At 50.0% G+C, this 19,042-nt stretch overlaps 1 protein-coding gene across 2 annotated transcripts in view; it reads left to right on the top strand.

Annotated features, from left to right (window-relative positions):
• The window catches only part of UBE3A (ubiquitin protein ligase E3A), a 224,120-nt gene that overhangs the window by 27,000 nt on the left and 178,078 nt on the right, over window positions 1–19,042 (top strand). For both annotated transcript variants that reach the window (XM_033948634.1, XM_033948635.1), the window contains exon 3: window positions 2,631–2,941. In XM_033948634.1, coding sequence (XP_033804525.1) covers window positions 2,631–2,941 — 311 coding nt within the window. The remainder of the gene's footprint in view (window positions 1–2,630; window positions 2,942–19,042) is intronic.

Below are 19,042 nucleotides of genomic sequence, written 5' to 3'. Positions count from 1 at the left end.
GAAAATCCTCAGGAATGGGGAAATAAATTGGCCGTTTTGTCGTGGGTGCAGGAACAAGACTTTTCACTGCCCTGTGGAGTAGTAAATGGCCTTGTCTCTGCAGTCTACTGGCAGAAATAAATCTCTGCGCCTCCTGCCCCAGGCCTACCAGCCTCTTAAAAGCTTTGTAGACGGAGAAGCAATATCACATGCTTGCTCCGGGACCATCTTCTGGCCAGTTCCCTCCTTCTGATGTAACTTAGTTCTGTGTATTTTTCAAAGTAAACTTTGGCATTCATAATTGCTGATACACAAGTACAGTATACAGTGTAAAACAAAACTAAACTAAAACTTTTTACCTAAAGTTCATTTAGTGATTGCAGCTTGATTTTTGCTTAGTGTAATGTAACTATTTGAAAATGGGACTATACAAAAAACAGATAAAATAAAAGGAAGAGAAATGCAATTTATTGAAAGAACCCAAAGTGGCCTCATTTCTCCTGATAGGCTGTGTCGGGGATACAAACTACAACACAAAAATATATAAATAAAATCCTAGACATCATAAAACCCAATAACCACTCCAATATTAACAATAACTTAAATGATAAAACCATGAAGTAAAAATACTTACAGAGAAAATTTGTTACATAGAAACATAGAGTATGACGGCAGAAAAGGGCCGCTAGCCCAACAAGTCTGCCCACTCGAATAACCCACTCCCCCTAAGCACTTCCTCGAAGTGAACCCACATGTTTATCCCATTTATTCTTAAAATCGAGCACGTTGTTGGCCTCAATTACCTGAAGTGGAAGATAATTCCAACGATCAACCACCCTTTCGGTGAAGAAATACTTCCTAATGTCACCATGAAATCTCCCACCCCTGATTTTTAGCAGATGCCCTCTTGTTGCCGTAGGTCCTGTAAGGAAAAAGATGTCTTCTTCCACCTCCATACGGCCAGTAACATATTTGAACGTCTCTTATCATGTCTCTCCTCTCTCTGCGTTCCTCCAGAGAGTAAAGCTGCAACTTACCTAGACGTTCTTCATATGGGAGATCCTTGAGTCCTGAGACCATCCTAGTGGCCAATCTCTGAACCACTAGGATGTTAAGGATTATTTTCATAGGAGGGAAATGTGTTTATACAAATAAGAATAAATAATGACACAGTTTACATGCATGAGTGAACACAGTGACAAGAACAGTGGTTTCATTGCCAAGAAACAGCAGTGTATCAGGCTGATTTTGGTACATAAGATATTTTTCAAAGTGCAAACTAGTATAATAACTGTGCTTTATATAATTTATGTTAAAAGCAGTGAAATTTAAGGACACATAGCTGCTCTAGGGGTTCTTTTGCCAACATAACTCCTATGAGTAACACTTCTATATAGCCTTAAAAATGTGTAAAAGCATAAAATTATAAAAACAAACTTGCAATACTGCACAATAGGTAAATACCTTCTAGGCGGTTTGCAATGCAGTACAGGCAGTCACCCAGGTTAAGAAAGAGAGTTAAATTTTTAAAGCTGTTCTTAAGTTGGATTTGTATGTAACTCAGAACTTGTAGATTTTAAGATTCTTTCTGCTTACCTCTGCTCCCAGCCAACTGTCCCTACCAGTGTTTCTCTAAGGTACAGCATGCACAACCACACACTGTTCTTAATGTGGCCATGAATCATCCCTTAATCTGCTACAGGAGAAATGTTGGAGTCTATGCCACTGGAAATACTGCTCAACAAATCAAATGAAGCTGCAACTGTGTTCTTAAATATGAGCTGTACTTAAGTCGGGTGTCTGTAACTTGGGGCCTTCTGTACTTAGCATGATTTCAGGATTTATTTGTACAGTATTTATTTTGGTATAGAAAGTGAAAAATACATCTTTGAAATAATGCAACAATACAATACAGTGATTTATATTCATCAGTTCTTGTCACTGCTGTTCAGTCATGCATGAAAACTGTTTTGTCATTGTTTGTGTAAGTAAATTTCCCTCCAATGGAGGTAGCCCTTAACCATTCTCTCTGTAAGTATTTTTAGTGCATGGTTTTATCATTTAATGAAGTTATTGTTAATATTTAGTAGTTATTGGTTTTCATGATTTCTATGATTTTAATTAGTTATAGAGTATAGACAGTATGTTTGTGTTGTAGTTTGTACCCTATGAGATGAAATGTGGCCACATCGGATCTTTCAGTAAATTGCACTTCTCTTCATTTTATTTGAACTGCTTATTTCTTTAAGGTTTACAAACCGTACCACTGATTTTAGCATCAGCCGTGTCAATAACAGTTCCGATACTTATAGAACATAAGAATAGCCTTACTGGGTCAAACCAATGGTGCATCAAGCCCAGTAGCCTGTTCTCACGTTGGCCAGTCCAGGTCACTAGTACCTGGCCAAAACCTAAGGTGTAGCAATATTCTTATGAGTGTTGGAGCTGTTACCACTGCAGCTGATGCTAAAAACCACGCTATGGTTTTGTAAAAAGGAGGGAGGATGGGTTACTGTTTTATTTTTTTTCCTCAGTTACTAGAACTTGATGTGATCATTTTGCAGCTTGACTAATATCTATCTTACTGATAATATGAGTGGGATTTGCATCTGAAAGCTATACTAATCCATTTGCTTAATGTTTTAATACAGGAAGCGAGCAGCTGCCAAGCATCTAATAGAACGCTACTACCACCAGTTAACAGAGGGCTGTGGAAATGAGGCATGCACGAATGAGTTTTGTGCTTCCTGTCCAACTTTTCTTCGTATGGATAACAATGCAGCGGCCATTAAGGCCCTTGAATTGTATAAGATTAATGCAAAACTCTGTGATCCTCATCCCTCAAAGAAAGGAACAAGCTCAGCTTACTTGGAAAATAACTCCAAAGGTGCCCATACCAACTCTTGCATGGACAGGAAAATGAACAAGAAGGAAGCGCATGGCCCAAGGGATGACTTCAAAGGTAGGGTCATCTTTTCTTTCTTTCAAAGCAATAAAAGATACTACTTATTAGATGTTTGTGAATTCAAAGCTTTACATGTCTCTTTGATTTTAGAGGCAACAATCTTTCCCTTCTTTGTTTTGAAATTATTTTTATTAGTTTTCAGTATACAAGAGCAAAGGAATCCATTATTCAGAAAATACAACAAGTAAGACAAAATTAATATTCCTTATAAGAACATAAAAATAGCCATACAGTATAATCTTGTTATAACGGAACCTCGCCTATAGCGGATGAGGTCTGCTGGTTCCGGCCGAGCGCCATTATAAACATACAGAAAATCATCGGATATAGCAGACTCGCATATAACGGACTTTCGGATATAATGGACAATGTTTTGGTCCCGAGAGCCACTTTTAGCTGTAATTTTCTTTGCTATAACGGACATGCAGGCTCCGCCTACAAGGCGTGTGGCATGCCAGTGATATAGTATCAAAATGCAGCCCAGAAGAAAATGACAGAGTATTTTTCTTTCCAGTACAGTATGACATAATGCTTTAGAACAGTGATCTCAAACTCAAACCCTTTGCAGGGCCACATTTTGGATTTGTAGGTACTTGGAGGGCCTCAGAAATAAACAGTTAATGTCTTGTTAAAGAAATTACAATTTTGCATAAGGTAAAACTCTTTATAGTTTATAAATCTTTCCTTTTGGCTAAGTCTTAATAATAATATTGTTATTTATAGCTAGAGACATATGATCAAGAAACTGGTTTATTTTACTTTTGTGATTATGATAAAAATACCGAGGGCCTCAAAATAGTACCTGGCGGGCCGCATGTGGCCCCTGGGCCGCGTGTTTGAGACCACTGCTTTAGAACATCTTTTAGTGTTCTGGTTTTGCAATCATTTCGTGCCGTACCAATGTTATTCTTGATGTTGTTGATATGGTTGTGCAGACTGTTGTTCATTGATTGAACGTTGTTTCAAGTTGACCTAAATAAAGTTTTAAAAAAAATGCAACTCTGGATATAACGGACCGTTTTTCCATGTCCCTTGAAGTCCATATAATGAGATTATACTGTACCAGGTCAGACCAATGGTCCGTCCAGCCCAGTTTGCTATTTCCAACAGCAGCCAATCTAGGTCACAAATACTTGACAGAAACCCAAATAGTAGCAACATCTTCCTATTAGACTAGTTCAAGCCAGTGGATTGTGGTTCCCACCAGGAGATGAAGCAATGAACACTGATTTTCAGCAATATCAGTGCAATCCTGGAATTTGCCATTATTCCTCCAACAGATGGTTGCAGTCTGGATTAGTACAGGAGCAGATTGTGTTGTCGGGCTTGCCAGGGCTTGGTAAGAACTCATGAGACTTCTTAGGATGTTTGTGGACCTTTTCCAAATTGAGCTTAGGAGAAATGTAGCCCAGTGTCAGGTCTGGTCTGCAGGCCCTCTCTAGTGGACTTACAGCTCACATGGGACTCTTTTGTGCATTTATTTTGGAACCATTTGCTGATAGAAGGCAGGTTTTAATACCATGAGAGAGCAGCCATTTTGTATGAGTGATCTGTATGGGGCAGGAGTGTAGGAAGATCGCTCCTACCATGAAAGACCGCTAGACCACCAGGTAAGGTCCGGGAGGGAGGTGGGGGTGATTATGGTTTTAGGAAATTGCGAATAATTGAAATCTCGTGTCCTAAAACCGTGAATCGGGAGGGGAAAGTGTATGCTAAAAGTCAAATTGATACAACATAAGTCCACTGCATAAATAGTAACCAGACCCTATACGGGCTGTGTTTCAGCTTTTTAAAGCCTTCCTCAGGGGTACTTAAAATGCAGTATGTTGTATCAATTTGACTTATAGCATATTGTAATATTTTTGAATTGTTTTTTGTATTGATAAACTTTACAACTTTACACTCTTGGAAGCCCAGATACTGGTTCCACATTTTGTTTCCATATTTGAAATTGACCACTGACGCAGGCTAACTAGTCGAAATACGGGCCATGTCGGGTCAGTTTAATAAAGCTTCAATAAGTTCAACATCATGCCAGTTTAGAGAATGATGCGTGCGGCTGTCTGTCTGCCTGCCTGAAACTTCTCCTCTGCTCTGACGCAACTTCCTGTTTCTGGTTGCATCTGAGGAAAAGTTTCGGGCAGCCAGCCAGCCACATGTGACTTCAGAAAATGCTCTGGCTGCTTGTTAAGAGAAAAATCGCCAGCGAAGGTAAGGGCAAGGGAAAGGGAGATGGTCGGACCACGCGATTGAATTTTAAGTATTTTGCGCACGTTCACAGAGCCCCCTCCTCCTCAATGTCTGTATTTGACTAACTAATAAACTAAACTAAACCTTAAGTTTATATACCGCATCATCTCCACGGATGTGGAGCTCGGCACAGTTTACAAGAACTTAAAATATAGGAAGAGAAGGAAAAAAAAAAGGTTTACATGAAACTTATATATAGAAGAGAAGAGTAAGGTGGGATAGAATTACATTTTAGTGAAAAAACAGGTTTCCAGTTGTTTGCGGAATACTTGGAGAGAGCCCAAGTTCCGCAGCGGGGTAGTAAGTTTGTTCCAAAGACCTTTGATTCTGAAGAGAAGGGATTTTCCCAGTTTGCCTGCAAAGCGAATACCGTGTAGAGAGGGGAAGGATAGTTTATACCTTTGGGCGGGTCTAGTAGAGTCAGGACTCGAGGAGTTATAAGATAGTGGGATTAAGGGAGGAAGGATGCAGGGAATGATCTTAAAAGCCAGGCAGGAGCATTTGAAATGGATTCTGGAAATCACTGGGAGCCAGTGAAGTTTGGCTAGGAGTGGGGAGACATGGTCAGACTTGCGTTTTGCAAAGATCAACTTGGCTGCAGTATTCTGGATTAGCTGGAGTCTTTGAAGACTTTTTTTTGATAGGCTTAAGTAGATGGTATTATCCCAGGACAAGCAGGCATGATATTCTCACATGTGGGTGACGTCATCTACGGAGCCCCAGCGCGGACAGCTTTTCAAGCAAACTTGCTAGAAGTTTCAAGTTTGCACACTGCACCACGCACGTGCATGCCTTCTCGCCCACTAGAGGGCGCATCCCACCTCGTGGTCCTCAGTTCAATTTTTTCCGCGGAGCCAGAAAGCCCTGTGGATCTGAGCTCCAGTTGTATTGCCTTTCTAGCTGCCGCGTTTCGTTGTTTCTTTTTATTTTTGATCGATTCGCGGTGCTGCTTTCTTTTTCCTTTCGTAAAAAAAAAAAAAAAAAAAAATATTTTGTTTTTCGTTAGGCTCCGGGGGCTCCCGGCAGCCGTGGCCGCGGGACGTCGGTCGTTCCCGGCCTTCTTTTTCGTTGATGTCCCGTCCTGTTACGGGATTTAAAAAGTGCAGCCGGTGTGAGAGGTTACTTTCCATCACTGACCCTCACCGGTGGTGCATTGTCTGTCTTGGGCCGGATCATCCGACAGCTTCGTGTGATCGCTGTGCTACTTTTCAAAACAGAGCCCTCCGTCGCCTAAGGCCTCGACGTCGGCCTCGGCCTCGGCCCCGGCCTTGACCTCGGCCTCGGCGTCCTCGGGGGCCTCGGCTTCGCCTCGGCCCTCGTCTTCGAAGGCGTCTTCAGGAAAACCGGCTTCGGGTAAGTCCTCTGTTCCATCCCCTTCAGCAAAGAAGCCATCCTCTACTCCGGCTAAGGCGGGTGGGTCGACCCCGGCCCCGCCTCGGACCTCGACTTCGCACACCCCGAGGGAATACTCGAGACCGAGGTCGCCCTCCAGGGAGTGTGCTCCGGACTCGGAACTCCCCACCTTCGTGGGGATTCCGGCCTTCCAGGAACTCCTTCGAGCCCTGATTTCATCGGAGCTGTCGGGGACCCTGGAAGTGTTGCAGCGGGCTGCAGTTCCGGCGGCCTCGACCTCGGCCGGGGCGCCCTCGCCCTCGGAGGCTCCGGCCTCGGCTCCCTCGACCTCGGGAGCCCCGGCCTCGGTGACCTCGGTCTCGGGTACTGTGGCCCCCTTAACCTCGGTCCCGGCCCTGCCCTCGACCTCGCGGGGGCCGCCTGAGCGGAGTGTGAGGCCCAAGGAAAAGTTGCGCAGAGTGCGCCGTATTTCCTCCTCTTCCTCGGGGTCTTCCCGGGACGCCTCGCCCTCGACGCGACCTCGGACGGGGCGCCGATCGAGGAAGTCTAAGCGGCCGCGGGGCTCGCCTCGGAGGCACGATCGTTCCTCGCCGCTCGGGGGCGAGGCGCTGCAGGTGTCGGAGTTGCGCCTCGACAACCCGAGGCTCCTCCGATCACCTCATGGGAAGTCTTCCCGTGCCGCCTCGCCGAGGAAGTGGGAGAGTGTCCCCTGGACCCCGGGGTCCTCACCCAAGGGTTCTGCGAGGCGGAGAATTTCTCCTTCCCCCTCGAGGGCCTTGGAGAGGGGATCCTGGGACTCGGGGTCAGTAAGGGATCCTCATTATTCCCATGAGGCCTCTCCGCTCTCCTCGGTGGGGAGGTCGAGAACCCCGTCTCCCCCGGCCAGGCCGTCCTCATTTTCATCCTTTGTTCAGGACATGGCCCGAGCCCTGGGGTTAGACCTGATGGTCGGTTCTCAATATTCCAAAGAATTTTTGGAGGAGCAGGACCTTCCCACTCCTCCTAGAGAGGTGCCTAGGCTCCCCCTCAACAGAGTCCTTCTACAGACCTGGTTGAAGAACTTGTCGAACCCTCTTACAGTCACGTCTGTGCCTTCGAAAATGGAAGCGAAGTATAGGACGGTGCCCCCTAAAGGGTTCGAAAAGGCGCAGCTCTCCCACCAGTCTCTTCTGGTGGAGTCTGCCCTTAAGAAATCACAACCCTCACGGGTTTCTGCGGCGGTTCCTCCCGGCAGGGAGGGGCGGACCCTGGACAAGTTTGGCCGTCGCCTCTATTCAAATTCCCTGATGGCCACCAGGGTTCTAAATTATGCCTTCACCTTTTCCTCCTATTTGCGTGGCATGGTGAAGGACCTTCCTCAATATCGAGACTCCTTACCGGACTCCCAAAGAGCAGGATTCGATAAGTTTACGTCCAACCTGTCTCAATTGCGGTTGTACCTATTTCATGCGGTGTACGACGCATTTGAGCTGGTTTCGAGGGTGTCGGCCTTCGCAGTGGCCATGCGCCGCCTGGCCTGGCTTCGCACCCTCGACATGGACCCAAACCTGCAGGAACGTCTTGCAGACTTGCCTTGTGTGGGGTCCGAGTTATTTGACGAGTCCTTAGATGCGGCGACCAAGCGGTTGTCGGAGCAGGAGCGCTCGTTAGCATCCCTGGTCCGCCCCAAACCTAGGCCCCCGCCGCAGAAACCTTTCCGTCCTCCGCCGCGCCGATATCTTCAGAAGTCGACCCCGGCTTTCTCAAGGCCACCTCCGAGGCGTCCGTCTCAGCGAGGCAGAGGGGGACAAACCCAAGCCCCGGCGCAGGGTCCTTCTAAGCCTGCGCCTTCCTTTTGACGGGCTGAGCGGACGGGGCGGGTTCCCCTCCGCAAAATCACAGGAACCCCTTCCTATCGGGGGGCGTCTTCGGTTCTTCCGGGTGGCATGGACCGAGATAACCTCAGACGCTTGGGTGCTCCGGACCGTCTCCGAGGGCTACTCGCTCAACTTTGTGTCCTCGCCACCGGACCATCCCCCAAGTCTAGCCTCTTGCAACCGATCGCAGCTGCCGACCCTTCTGGCCGAGGCCAGGGCCCTATTGGTGCTTCGGGCGGTCGAACCGGTCCCCAAGGACCAGCGGGGTACGGGGTTTTACTCCCGTTACTTTTTGGTCCCAAAAAAGACCGGGGACCTGCGCCCCATACTGGACCTCAGGAAGCTCAACAAATTCCTGGTCCGGGAGAAGTTTCGAATGCTGTCTCTCCCGGTTTTATATCCTCTCTTGGAGGAAGGGGACTGGATGTGCTCCCTCGACTTGAAGGAAGCATACACCCATGTTCCGGTGCATCCCGCCTTCCGAAGATTTTTACGATTCCAAGTGGGGGATTTGCACCTCCAGTACAGGGTCCTCCCCTTCGGCCTGGCCTCATCTCCACGAGTCTTCACGAAGTGCATGGTGGTGGTTGCGGCAGCCCTGAGGTCTCGTGGGCTTCATGTGTTCCCTTATCTGGACGATTGGCTCATCAAAGCCTCGACCAGGGAGGGGGTTATCTCAGCGACCCGACAGTCTATTGCCTTCCTGCAGAGCCTCGGGTTCGAGATAAACTTCCCAAAATCACAGTTGTGCCCGACTCAGTCTCTTCAATTTATAGGCGCGGTGCTGGACACGGTGCGCCTGCGCTCCTACCTCCCGCCCCAGCGGTTGGAAGCCTTGGTGCGGATGGGTCGTCAGGTCTCTCAACTGTCGGTGGTGTTGGCTCAGCGCATGATGATGCTGCTCGGTCATATGGCGTCGACGGTCCACGTCACTCCATTTGCAATGCTGCATCTGAGGATTCCTCAGTGGACCCTTGCTTCCCAGTGGCGTCAAGAGTACGATCCGGTGTCTCGCCTTATCGCGGTGACTCCGCTTTTGCGGAAATCGCTGAGTTGGTGGACAGACTCTTCAAATCTGTCCAAGGGTTTACTGTTTCTCACCCCTCCTTTTCGCAAGGTTCTGACCACAGACTCCTTGGAGTACGCGTGGGGAGCCCACCTCGACGGTCTTCGCACGCAGGGCCTGTGGTCTGCCGAGGACCGTCGGTGTCACATCAACGTGCTAGAGCTTCGGGCCATCTTTCTAGCACTTCGAGCATTCGTTCACATATTGCAGAATCAGGTTGTCCTCGTCCGCACGGACAATCAAGTAGCAATGTACTATGTGAACAAGCAGGGTGGAACGGGTTCTTGGCCCCTCTGCTCGGAGGCTCTGCGCCTTTGGGAGTGGGCGGTCTCCCGGAACATCTTCCTTCGGGCGGTCTACATCCAAGGAGAACTGAATTGTCTGGCAGACAAACTCAGTCGAATTCTGCAACCGCACGAGTGGACTCTACACTCCGCAGTTCTGCGCGAGGTTTTCGCTCGCTGGGGAACGCCGCAGGTGGATCTGTTTGCCTCGCCGGAGACCCACAAACTGCCCCTGTATTGTTCTCGGATGTACTCGAGGGACCGTCTGGAGGCCGATGCCTTTCTTCTCGATTGGGAGGGGAGGTTCCTGTATGCGTTCCCTCCTTTTTCTCTGATCATGCGAACGTTAGTACATCTCAAATCGTCCACGGCCACGATGATTCTCATTGCACCTCGGTGGCCGCGTCAGCACTGGTTCTCCCTGCTGCTTCAGCTCAGTGCCAGGGAGCCTCTTCTTCTGCCTGTGTTTCCTTCTCTGCTGTCTCAGAGTCAAGGATCCATGTTACATCCCAATCTGCAGTCATTGCACCTGACAGCTTGGTTTCTTGCTCCCTAACTCCGCCTGATCTGTCTCAATCGGTGAGGGAGGTGTTGGAGGCCTCACGCAAGATTTCGACGAGGCTGTGTTATTCGCAGAAATGGACCAGGTTTTCCACCTGGTGTTCGTCTTTTCACCTGGATCCGGTGTCGGTTCCGGTGTCCTCGGTTTTGGACTATTTATTCCATCTGTCGCACTCTGGCCTGAAAACCACTTCGGTGCGTGTTCATCTTAGTGCTATTTCTGCCTTCCATCAACATCTGGATGGACGTCCTTTGTCGCTCCATCCTTTGGTGACACGCTTCATGAAAGGGTTACTCAGGGTTTGTCCCCCTCTTAAGCCTCCTTCAGTCATGTGGAATTTGAATGTGGTTTTGGCTCAACTGATGAAACCCCCTTTTGAGCCACTCAACAAGTCTCTCTTGAAATTTCTGACTTGGAAGGTGGTGTTTCTGATTGCCCTCACCTCCGCTAGGCGGATTGGCGAGTTGCAAGCCTTGGTTGCGGACCCTCCTTTCACTGTCTTTCATCATGACAAGGTGGTTCTCCGTACCCATCCTAAGTTTTTACCTAAAGTTGTTTCTGATTTCCACCTCAATCAGTCCATTGTCCTTCCGGTATTCTTCCCTAAGCCCCACTCCCATCCTGGCGAGACGGCGCTTCACACGCTTGACTGTAAGAGGGCGTTGGCTTATTACCTTCAACGTACCAGGTCTCATCGGAAGGTTCCTCAATTGTTTTTGTCCTTCGATCCTAATCGATTAGGGCATCCGGTTTCCAAGCGCACTCTGTCTAACTGGTTGGCTGCTTGCATTTCTTTTTGCTATGCTCAGGCTGGACTTCCGCCCCCGGGTCGAGTCACGGGGCATAAGGTCCGAGCGATGGCAGCTTCGGTGGCTTTCCTCCGATCCACTCCTATGGAGGACATATGTAAAGCTGCCACTTGGTCTTCGGTTCATACGTTCACCTCTCATTACTGTCTGGACACTTTATCCAGGAGTGACGGCCGGTTTGGCCAGTCAGTTTTGCAAAATCTGTTTTCCTAAATTGCCATCCTCCCACCTGCCCTTTTTTTGGTTGGCTTGGAGGTCACCCACATGTGAGAATATCATGCCTGCTTGTCCTGGGATAAAGCACAGTTACTTACCGTAACAGGTGTTATCCAGGGACAGCAGGCATATATTCTCACAACCCGCCCGCCTCCCCGGGGATGGCTTCTTTGCTAGTTATGGAACTGAGGACCACGAGGTGGGATGCGCCCTCTAGTGGGCGAGAAGGCATGCACGTGCGTGGTGCAGTGTGCAAACTTGAAACTTCTAGCAAGTTTGCTTGAAAAGCTGTCCGCGCTGGGGCTCCGTAGATGACGTCACCCACATGTGAGAATATATGCCTGCTGTCCCTGGATAACACCTGTTACGGTAAGTAACTGTGCTTTGCAGTAGTCTAGTTTGGAGAGGATGATGGATTGGACAAGGACGGCGAAATGTTGTTGTCGAAAATAGGATCTTACATTCCTCAGCATGTGGAGGCTGAAAAAGCATGATTTAGCCAAGGAGTTGAGGTGGTCATTGAAGGAGAGAGAAGAATCAATAATGATGCCAAGGACCTTGCTTGAGAACTCAAGCTGCAGTGCAGCGCCTGAGGGTAATGCGAAGAGGGAGGGCAGGTGTTCTAATTTTGGGCCGAGCCAGAGTAATTTTGTTTTTGATTCATTCAATTTCATCTGTACCGAGAATGACCAGGAATGGAGTCTCATTATGCAAGCTGTAATGTTCTCGTGGAGGTTGGTGAGGTTTGGGTCTGTCTCAAGGAGGACGAGGATGTCATCAGCGTATGTGTAGATTGTTCAAGGGGGGATAATTGGAGGAGTTTCAGGGAGGACATATAGATGTTAAAGAGAATAGGGGATAGTGGTGATCCCTGAGGGACACCGCAAGATGGTGTCCAAGGAACGGACATGGTGCCATTTGTGTTGACAGTGTAGGAGCGATATCGTAGGAAGTTTGAGAACCATTTTAGGACAGTGGAGTCAATTCCTATCTCGGAAAGTTGATAAAGTAGTATGTCGTGGTGGACAACATCGAAAGCTGCAGAGAGATCGAATTGTAATAGGACAGCGAATTTGTTACGAGAATGTAGTTGTTGCACCGTAGAAAATCAGGAAACTAGGAGGGATTCGGTGCTGAAGCTGGGCCTGAAGCCATATTGGTAGGGATGGAGGATGGAGAATCTCTCTAGGTAAGAAGAGAGCTGGGTGGCGACTATGGCCTCTAGCAGTTTAGTTAGGATATTTGCTATGGGGCGGTAGTTAGATGGTAAAGAAGAGTCGAGATCGGCTTTTTTCAAAAGAGGGGACAAGGCAATGTGTCCCATTTCTGTGGAGAACAGGCCCGATAGTAAAGCAGAATTTATAAGCCTGGTAAGGCCTGTGCAGGAATATTTTCGTAAAGGTAGGAAGAGAAAGGATCCAGGATGCAATTGCAGGATTTCAGTTTGAGACAGAGTTTAGAGATCTGGGATTCGGATACGAGTTCAAAGGCAGTCCAGGATCTATCCGCAGGGATAGGGTTGGAGTTGTTGGGAGGCAGAGAATTGTAAGAGACTGCTGGGGGGAAAGAACTCCATAAGGTAGTAATCTTTTCGTTGAAAAATTTAGCTAGGTCGTTTGCGGATGGGAGGGAAAGGGAAAAGGTGGAGTCGTTTTTTGAGGTTAGGTTGCGCCATATGTTGAACAGTGTACTATTTTGTTTTTTTGATCTGGTGATTTTATCTCCATAGAAATTCTTCCTTGCTTTTTTTAGTACTGTGTTATAGAACTTGATGTTGTCTCTCCATGATTGTCTGTCTGAAGGGGATTTCGATTTTTTCCATTTATGTTGCAGGGCTCGACATTTCTGCTTTAATTCCCTGTGGTATGGAAGATACCAGGGAGCCTTGCGGAAGTGGGAGATAGGTTTAGTAGACAAAGGGGCAAGAGCACGGTAGGTAGTCCCGGAAAGGGTTATCCAATTATGCTAGTTGGAATCTGGATCGGCATGTTTAGGAACTATTATAACTATTATAAACAACCTCTCAGTCAACCACAAACATCATCATAGGAGACTAACTTTACAGAATACCCAGAAATCACCGGTGCGCCAAGGGAATTCACAAAGACCTCGGTTTCATCCAACTAGTCCACTCCCCCACTCACTCTTCCGGGAACACTCTAGATATGATTTTCATCTCTAAAGGCCTGGTAGAAACATAGAAACATAGAAATAGACGGCAGATAAGGGCCACGGCCCATCAAGTCTGCCCACTCCAATGACCCTCCCTATCTATCTTTGCGGATAGATCCCACATGTTTGTCCCATTTGGCCTTAAAATCTGGCACGCTTCTGGCCTCAATAACCTGAAGTGGAAGACTATTCCAGCGATCAACCACCCTTTCGGTGAAGAAGAACTTCCTAGTGTCACCGTGCAGTTTCCCGCCCCTGATTTTCCACTGATGTCCCCTTGTTGCCGCGGGACCCTTGAAAAAGAAGATATCCTCTTCCACTTCGATGCGACCCTTGAGGTACTTGAATGTCTCGATCATTAATCCCCTCTCTCTACGTTCCTCGAGTGAGTAGAGCTGCAACTTCCCTAACCGCTCCTCGTATGGGAGCTCCTTGAGTCCCGAGACCATCCTGGTGGCCATTCTCTGGACCGATTCCAGTCTCAGTACATCCTTGCGGTAATGTGGCTTCCAAAATTGCACACAGTACTCAAGGTGCGGTCTCACCATGGATCTATACAGTGGCATAATGACTTCAGGTTTACGGCTGACGAAACTCCTGCGTATGCAACCTATGATTTGCCTTGCTTTGGATGAAGCTTGCTCAACTTGATTTGCAGACTTCATTTCTTCCCTGACAATCACCCCTAAGTCTCTTTCTGCTTCAGTTTTTGTCAAGATCTCGCCATTTAGGGTGTAAATCTTGCATGGATTTCGGCTTCCCAGGTGCATGACTTTGCATTTTTTGGCATTGAAACTGAGTTGCCAGGACCTAGACCAGTGCTCCAGTAGAAGTAGGTCGTGCATCATATCATCTGCCATTGAATTATTGTCTGTTGTGCTCTTGTTCACTACATTGCTTAGCTTGGCATCATCGGCGAATAATGTTATTCTTCCTCGGAGCCCTTCTGTCAAATCTCTTATGTAGATGTTGAACAAGATCGGGCCCAGGACGGAGCCCTGTGGCACTCCACTTATCACCTCTGACATTTCGGAGGGGGTGCCATTCACCACTACCCTCTGAAGCCTACCTCCAAGCCAGTTCCCAACCCAATTTGTCAATGTGTCGCCCAAACCTAAAGAACTCATCTTGCTTAGCAACCTGCGGTGTGGTACGCTATCAAATGCTTTGCTGAAATCTAGGTAGACAATGTCCAGGGACTCACCAGCATCCAGCTTCCTCGTCACCCAGTCAAAGAAGCTGATCAGGTTGGATTGGCAGGATCTCCCCTTAGTAAATCCATGTTGGCGGGGATCCCGTAGTTTCTCCTCATCCATGATTCTATCCAATTGGTGTTTGATTAGGGTTTCCATTAGTTTGCTCACTATCGATGTGAGACTCACTGGTCTGTAATTTGCCATCTCCATCTTGGAGCCTTTCTTGTGGAGTGGGATGACGTTAGCTGTCTTCCAGTCCATCGGGACGTTACCTGTACTAAGGGAGAGATTGAAGAGCGCGGATAGCGGTTCCGCTAGGACATCACCCAACTCCCTGAGCACCCTAGGGTGTAGGTTGTCAGGCCCCATTGCCTTGTTGACCTTGATTTTTGACAGCTCGCAATAGACGCTGCTGGGTGTAAACTTGAAATTACTAAACGGGTCAACTGATTTAACCCTTGTCTGTGGCCGAGGGCCGATTCCCGGCGCCTCGCGGGTGAAGACTGAGCAGAAGTATTTATTTAACAGTTGGCTTTTTCCGAGTCCGTTTCTACATAGTCTCCGTCTGGTTTTCTGAGACGTACTATCCCTCCCGAGTTCTTATTTCTGTCACTGATATACCTGAAGAAAGATTTATCTCCTTTCTGGATGTTCTTTGCTAGAGACTCCTCCATGCGGAATTTGGCCTCCCTAACTGCTGCTTTGACGGCCCTTGACTTGGCCAGATATTTTACTCTAGAGTCCTGTGTCCCTGATTGTTTGTAAGAGATGAATGCTTTTATCCCAGGACAAGCAGGCATGATATTCTCACACATGGGTGACGTCATCTACGGAGCCCCGGCGCGGACAGCTTTTCAAGCAAACTTGATAGAAGTTTCAAGTTTGCACACTGCACCACGCATGTGCTAGCCTTCTTGCCCACTAGAGGGCGCATCCCCACCTCGTGGTCCTCAGTTCAATTTCATCCGCGGAGCCAGAAGCCCTGTGGATAAATTGTGCTCGTGATAGCCTTCTGTCGCCGCGGCTGTGGACGTTTTTTCGACGCGGTCGCTGCGTTTTTGTACTCTTTTATCTTCTTTTCTTTGATTTCAAAAAAAAAACAAAACACTTTTTCATTTTTGTCGCTCCGGGGGCTCCCGGTAGCCACGGCCGGGGAACCTCGTTCGTTCCCGGCCTATTTTTGGGCCTATGTCCCGGCCCGTAACGGGTTTCAAAAAGTGCGGTAAGTGTGACCGGCTCTTGTCGATCACTGACCCCCACAGGTGCTGCCTGAGGTGCTTGGGGCCCCACCACCCAACAGACGCCTGTCCGAAGTGTGGAACCTTTCAAAAAAGGGCTCTCACACGCCGAAAAGCCCGCATGGCGGAACTTTTTTCCGTCGACGTCCCGACGGGGAAGGCCTCGAGTTCGGCCTCGGCTTCGGCCCCGGCCTCGACCTCGGCCTCGACCTCGGCATCGGGACCTCCTGCCTCGCCTCGGCCCTCGGTACCCTCGAAGCAGGTTCCCTCGTCCAGCAAGGCCTCGGGTAAGTCTCCACTTCTCTCCTCAGCTCCTGGGTCTAAGAAGCCATCCTCGGGCTCTTCGTCGGCGGGGACGTCGACCTCTACCCAGCCCAGGGTGTCTAAGGCGATAGCCCCGAGGGAATATTCGAGACCGAGGTCGCCCTCTGAGGAGCATCGCCAGGTGTTGCCACCAGGTCTGACGATCCCGGCATTCCAGGACTTGCTCCGAGCGTTAATTTCCTCGGAGCTGTCCGGGGCCATTGAGTCCCTGCAGCAGGCTTCGGCCTCGACTGCTTCGGTCTCGGCGGCCCCGCAATTGGCGACCTCGGCCTCGGGCACCGGGGCTTCAGCGGCCGAAGCGCCCTCGGCCTCGACCTCGGCTCTCCCCTCGGTCCCGACCTCGATGAGACAGCCTGAGGGTAGTGTTCGGTCCCGGGACAAGCAGCGCCGGGTGCGCCGGATTTCCTCGACCTCGTCTTCAAGGTCTTCCCAGGGCTCCTCGCCCTCGTGCAAGCCTCGGGCGAAACACCGCCTGAAGAAGGCTAAACGATCTCGGGCCTCGCCTCGTGGGCGTGGTCGCTCGACGCCTCCCGAGGGCGAGGCTTTACGAGTCGAAGAACTCCGACTCGACAACCCAAATCTTTTGCGGTCCCCGATCCGGGAGAGTTCCCGTGCCTCCTCGCCGGGGCGGAAGGGAAGGGCCTCCGTACCCCGTACCCCGGGGGGTTCCCCCAGGGGGTCTTTCAGGCGGGATCGGTCCCCGACCCCTTCGAGGTCACGGGACTGTGCCTCGTGGGGATCGGGATCCGGTATGGACTTGAGGTATTCTCGCCAAGCCTCTCCCTTCGGCTCCGCGGAGAAGCCTCGGACACCCTCTCCGCCCGCACGGACGTCTTCTTTTTCAAAGTTTGTCCATGACATGGCAAAGGCTCTGGGGGTGGACCTGTTGGCGGGCTCCCACTATACCAAAGAATTTTTGGAGGAGCAGGATCTTCCTGCCCCTCCGAGGGAATCCCCCCGCCTTCCGTTAAACAAGGTCCTCCTTCAGACCTTACTTCGGAACCTCGAGACCCCTCTTACGGTCGCGGTGGTGCCCACCAAGATGGAATCTAAATACCGGACAATTCCCCCCAAGGGTTTTGACAAGGGGCAGCTATCCCATCAGTCGCTCCTGGTGGAGTCGGCTCTCAAACGATCGCAGCCTTCCAGGGTCTCCGCTGCGGTCCCCCCTGGGAGAGAGGGGCGGACCCTCGATAAATTTGGCCGCCGACTGTATGCAAATTCTCAGATGGCGACGAGGGTCCTCAATTATGCCTTCTCCTATTCTTCCTACCTCAGAACAATGGTGAAGGACCTTCCGGAATTCCAGGGGGTGATCCCGGATTCACACAGGGACAGGTTTGCCACATTTATGTCGAACCTGTCCCAACTGCGTCTGTATCTGTTTCATGCGGTATACGACGCATTTGAGCTTGCCTCGAGGGTATCGGCATGTGCGGTAGCGATGCGCCGGCTGGCGTGGCTGCGTACCCTCGAGATGGACCCCAACCTGCAGGAGCGCTTGGCTAATCTACCCTGCGTGGGGTCGGAGTTATTCGACGACTCCTTAGAGGCAGCAACCAAGAGGCTTTCTGACCAAGAGCGCTCTCTAGCCTCACTGGTGCGCCCAAAGCCTAAGCCCACGCCTCAAAGGGCATTTAGACAGCCCCCTAGGCGGTATCCCCAGAAATCGACGCCGGCCTTTTCAAGACCTCCACCCCGACGTCCACAAAACCAACAGGGTAGGGGAGGTCCCTCCAAGCCCGCTGCGCAAGGGGCATCCAAGCCAGCGCCGTCCTTTTGACGGGATGGGCGGCTGGGGGCTGGCCCCCGCCGCGATGTCGCCCAACCCCCTCCCCATCGGGGGTCGTCTCACGGCCTTTGCCGGGGCTTGGTCAGAGATTACGTCAGACGCATGGGTGCTCCGGACCGTCTCAGAGGGCTATTCGCTCAACTTCTCCAGGCAGCCTCCAGACATGCCTCCCGGGGCTTGCCCGCCCAATCGGAGCCAGTTGGCCCTTCTCCGAGAAGAAGCCAGGGCCTTGTTGAGCCTCCGGGCAGTCGAATTGGTACCTCCCGATCAGAAGGGCCGGGGGTTTTACTCCCGTTACTTTTTGGTCCCAAAGAAGACCGGGGACTTGCGCCCCATTTTGGACCTCCGGAAGCTCAACAAGTTCCTGGTCCGGGAGAAGTTCCGTATGTTATCGCTTCCGATTCTGTATCCTCTCTTGGACGAGGGGGATTGGATGTGCTCCCTGGATTTGAAGGAAGCGTATACCCATGTTCCGGTGCATCCCGACTTTCGCAAGTTTCTAAGATTTCAAGTCGGGGAGTTGCACCTCCAGTACCGGGTCCTCCCTTTCGGTCTGGCTTCGTCCCCTCGGGTGTTCACGAAGTGTATGGTGGTGGTCGCAGCTGCCCTGCGCTCCCGGGGGTTGCAGGTCTTTCCCTATCTGGACGATTGGCTGATCAAGGCCCCGACCAGGGAGGGAGTTATTTCAGCGACCCGACAGACTATCTCGCTTCTTCAGGGTCTAGGGTTCGAGGTGAACTTTCCCAAGTCTCACTTGCGCCCGACTCAATCCCTCCAGTTTATAGGAGCCGTGCTGGACACTGTTCTCCTCCGAGCCTTCCTTCCCTCTCCTCGGCTGGAGGCACTGCTTCGATTGGGTCGTCAGGTTTCGCAGCTGCATGTAGTGTCGGCTCAGCGCATGATGGTGCTTTTGGGTCACATAGCATCTACGGTCCAAGTGACGCCGTTCGCCCGTTTGCATCTGAGGATGCCTCAGTGGA

Source organism: Geotrypetes seraphini, chromosome 6 (genome assembly GCF_902459505.1).
Source record: "Geotrypetes seraphini chromosome 6, aGeoSer1.1, whole genome shotgun sequence".
In the NCBI taxonomy this organism is placed as follows: Eukaryota; Metazoa; Chordata; class Amphibia; order Gymnophiona; family Dermophiidae; genus Geotrypetes; species Geotrypetes seraphini.
The sequence above is the reverse complement of the archived record's forward strand: the minus strand, read 5'-3'. Positions and strand labels throughout refer to the sequence as shown.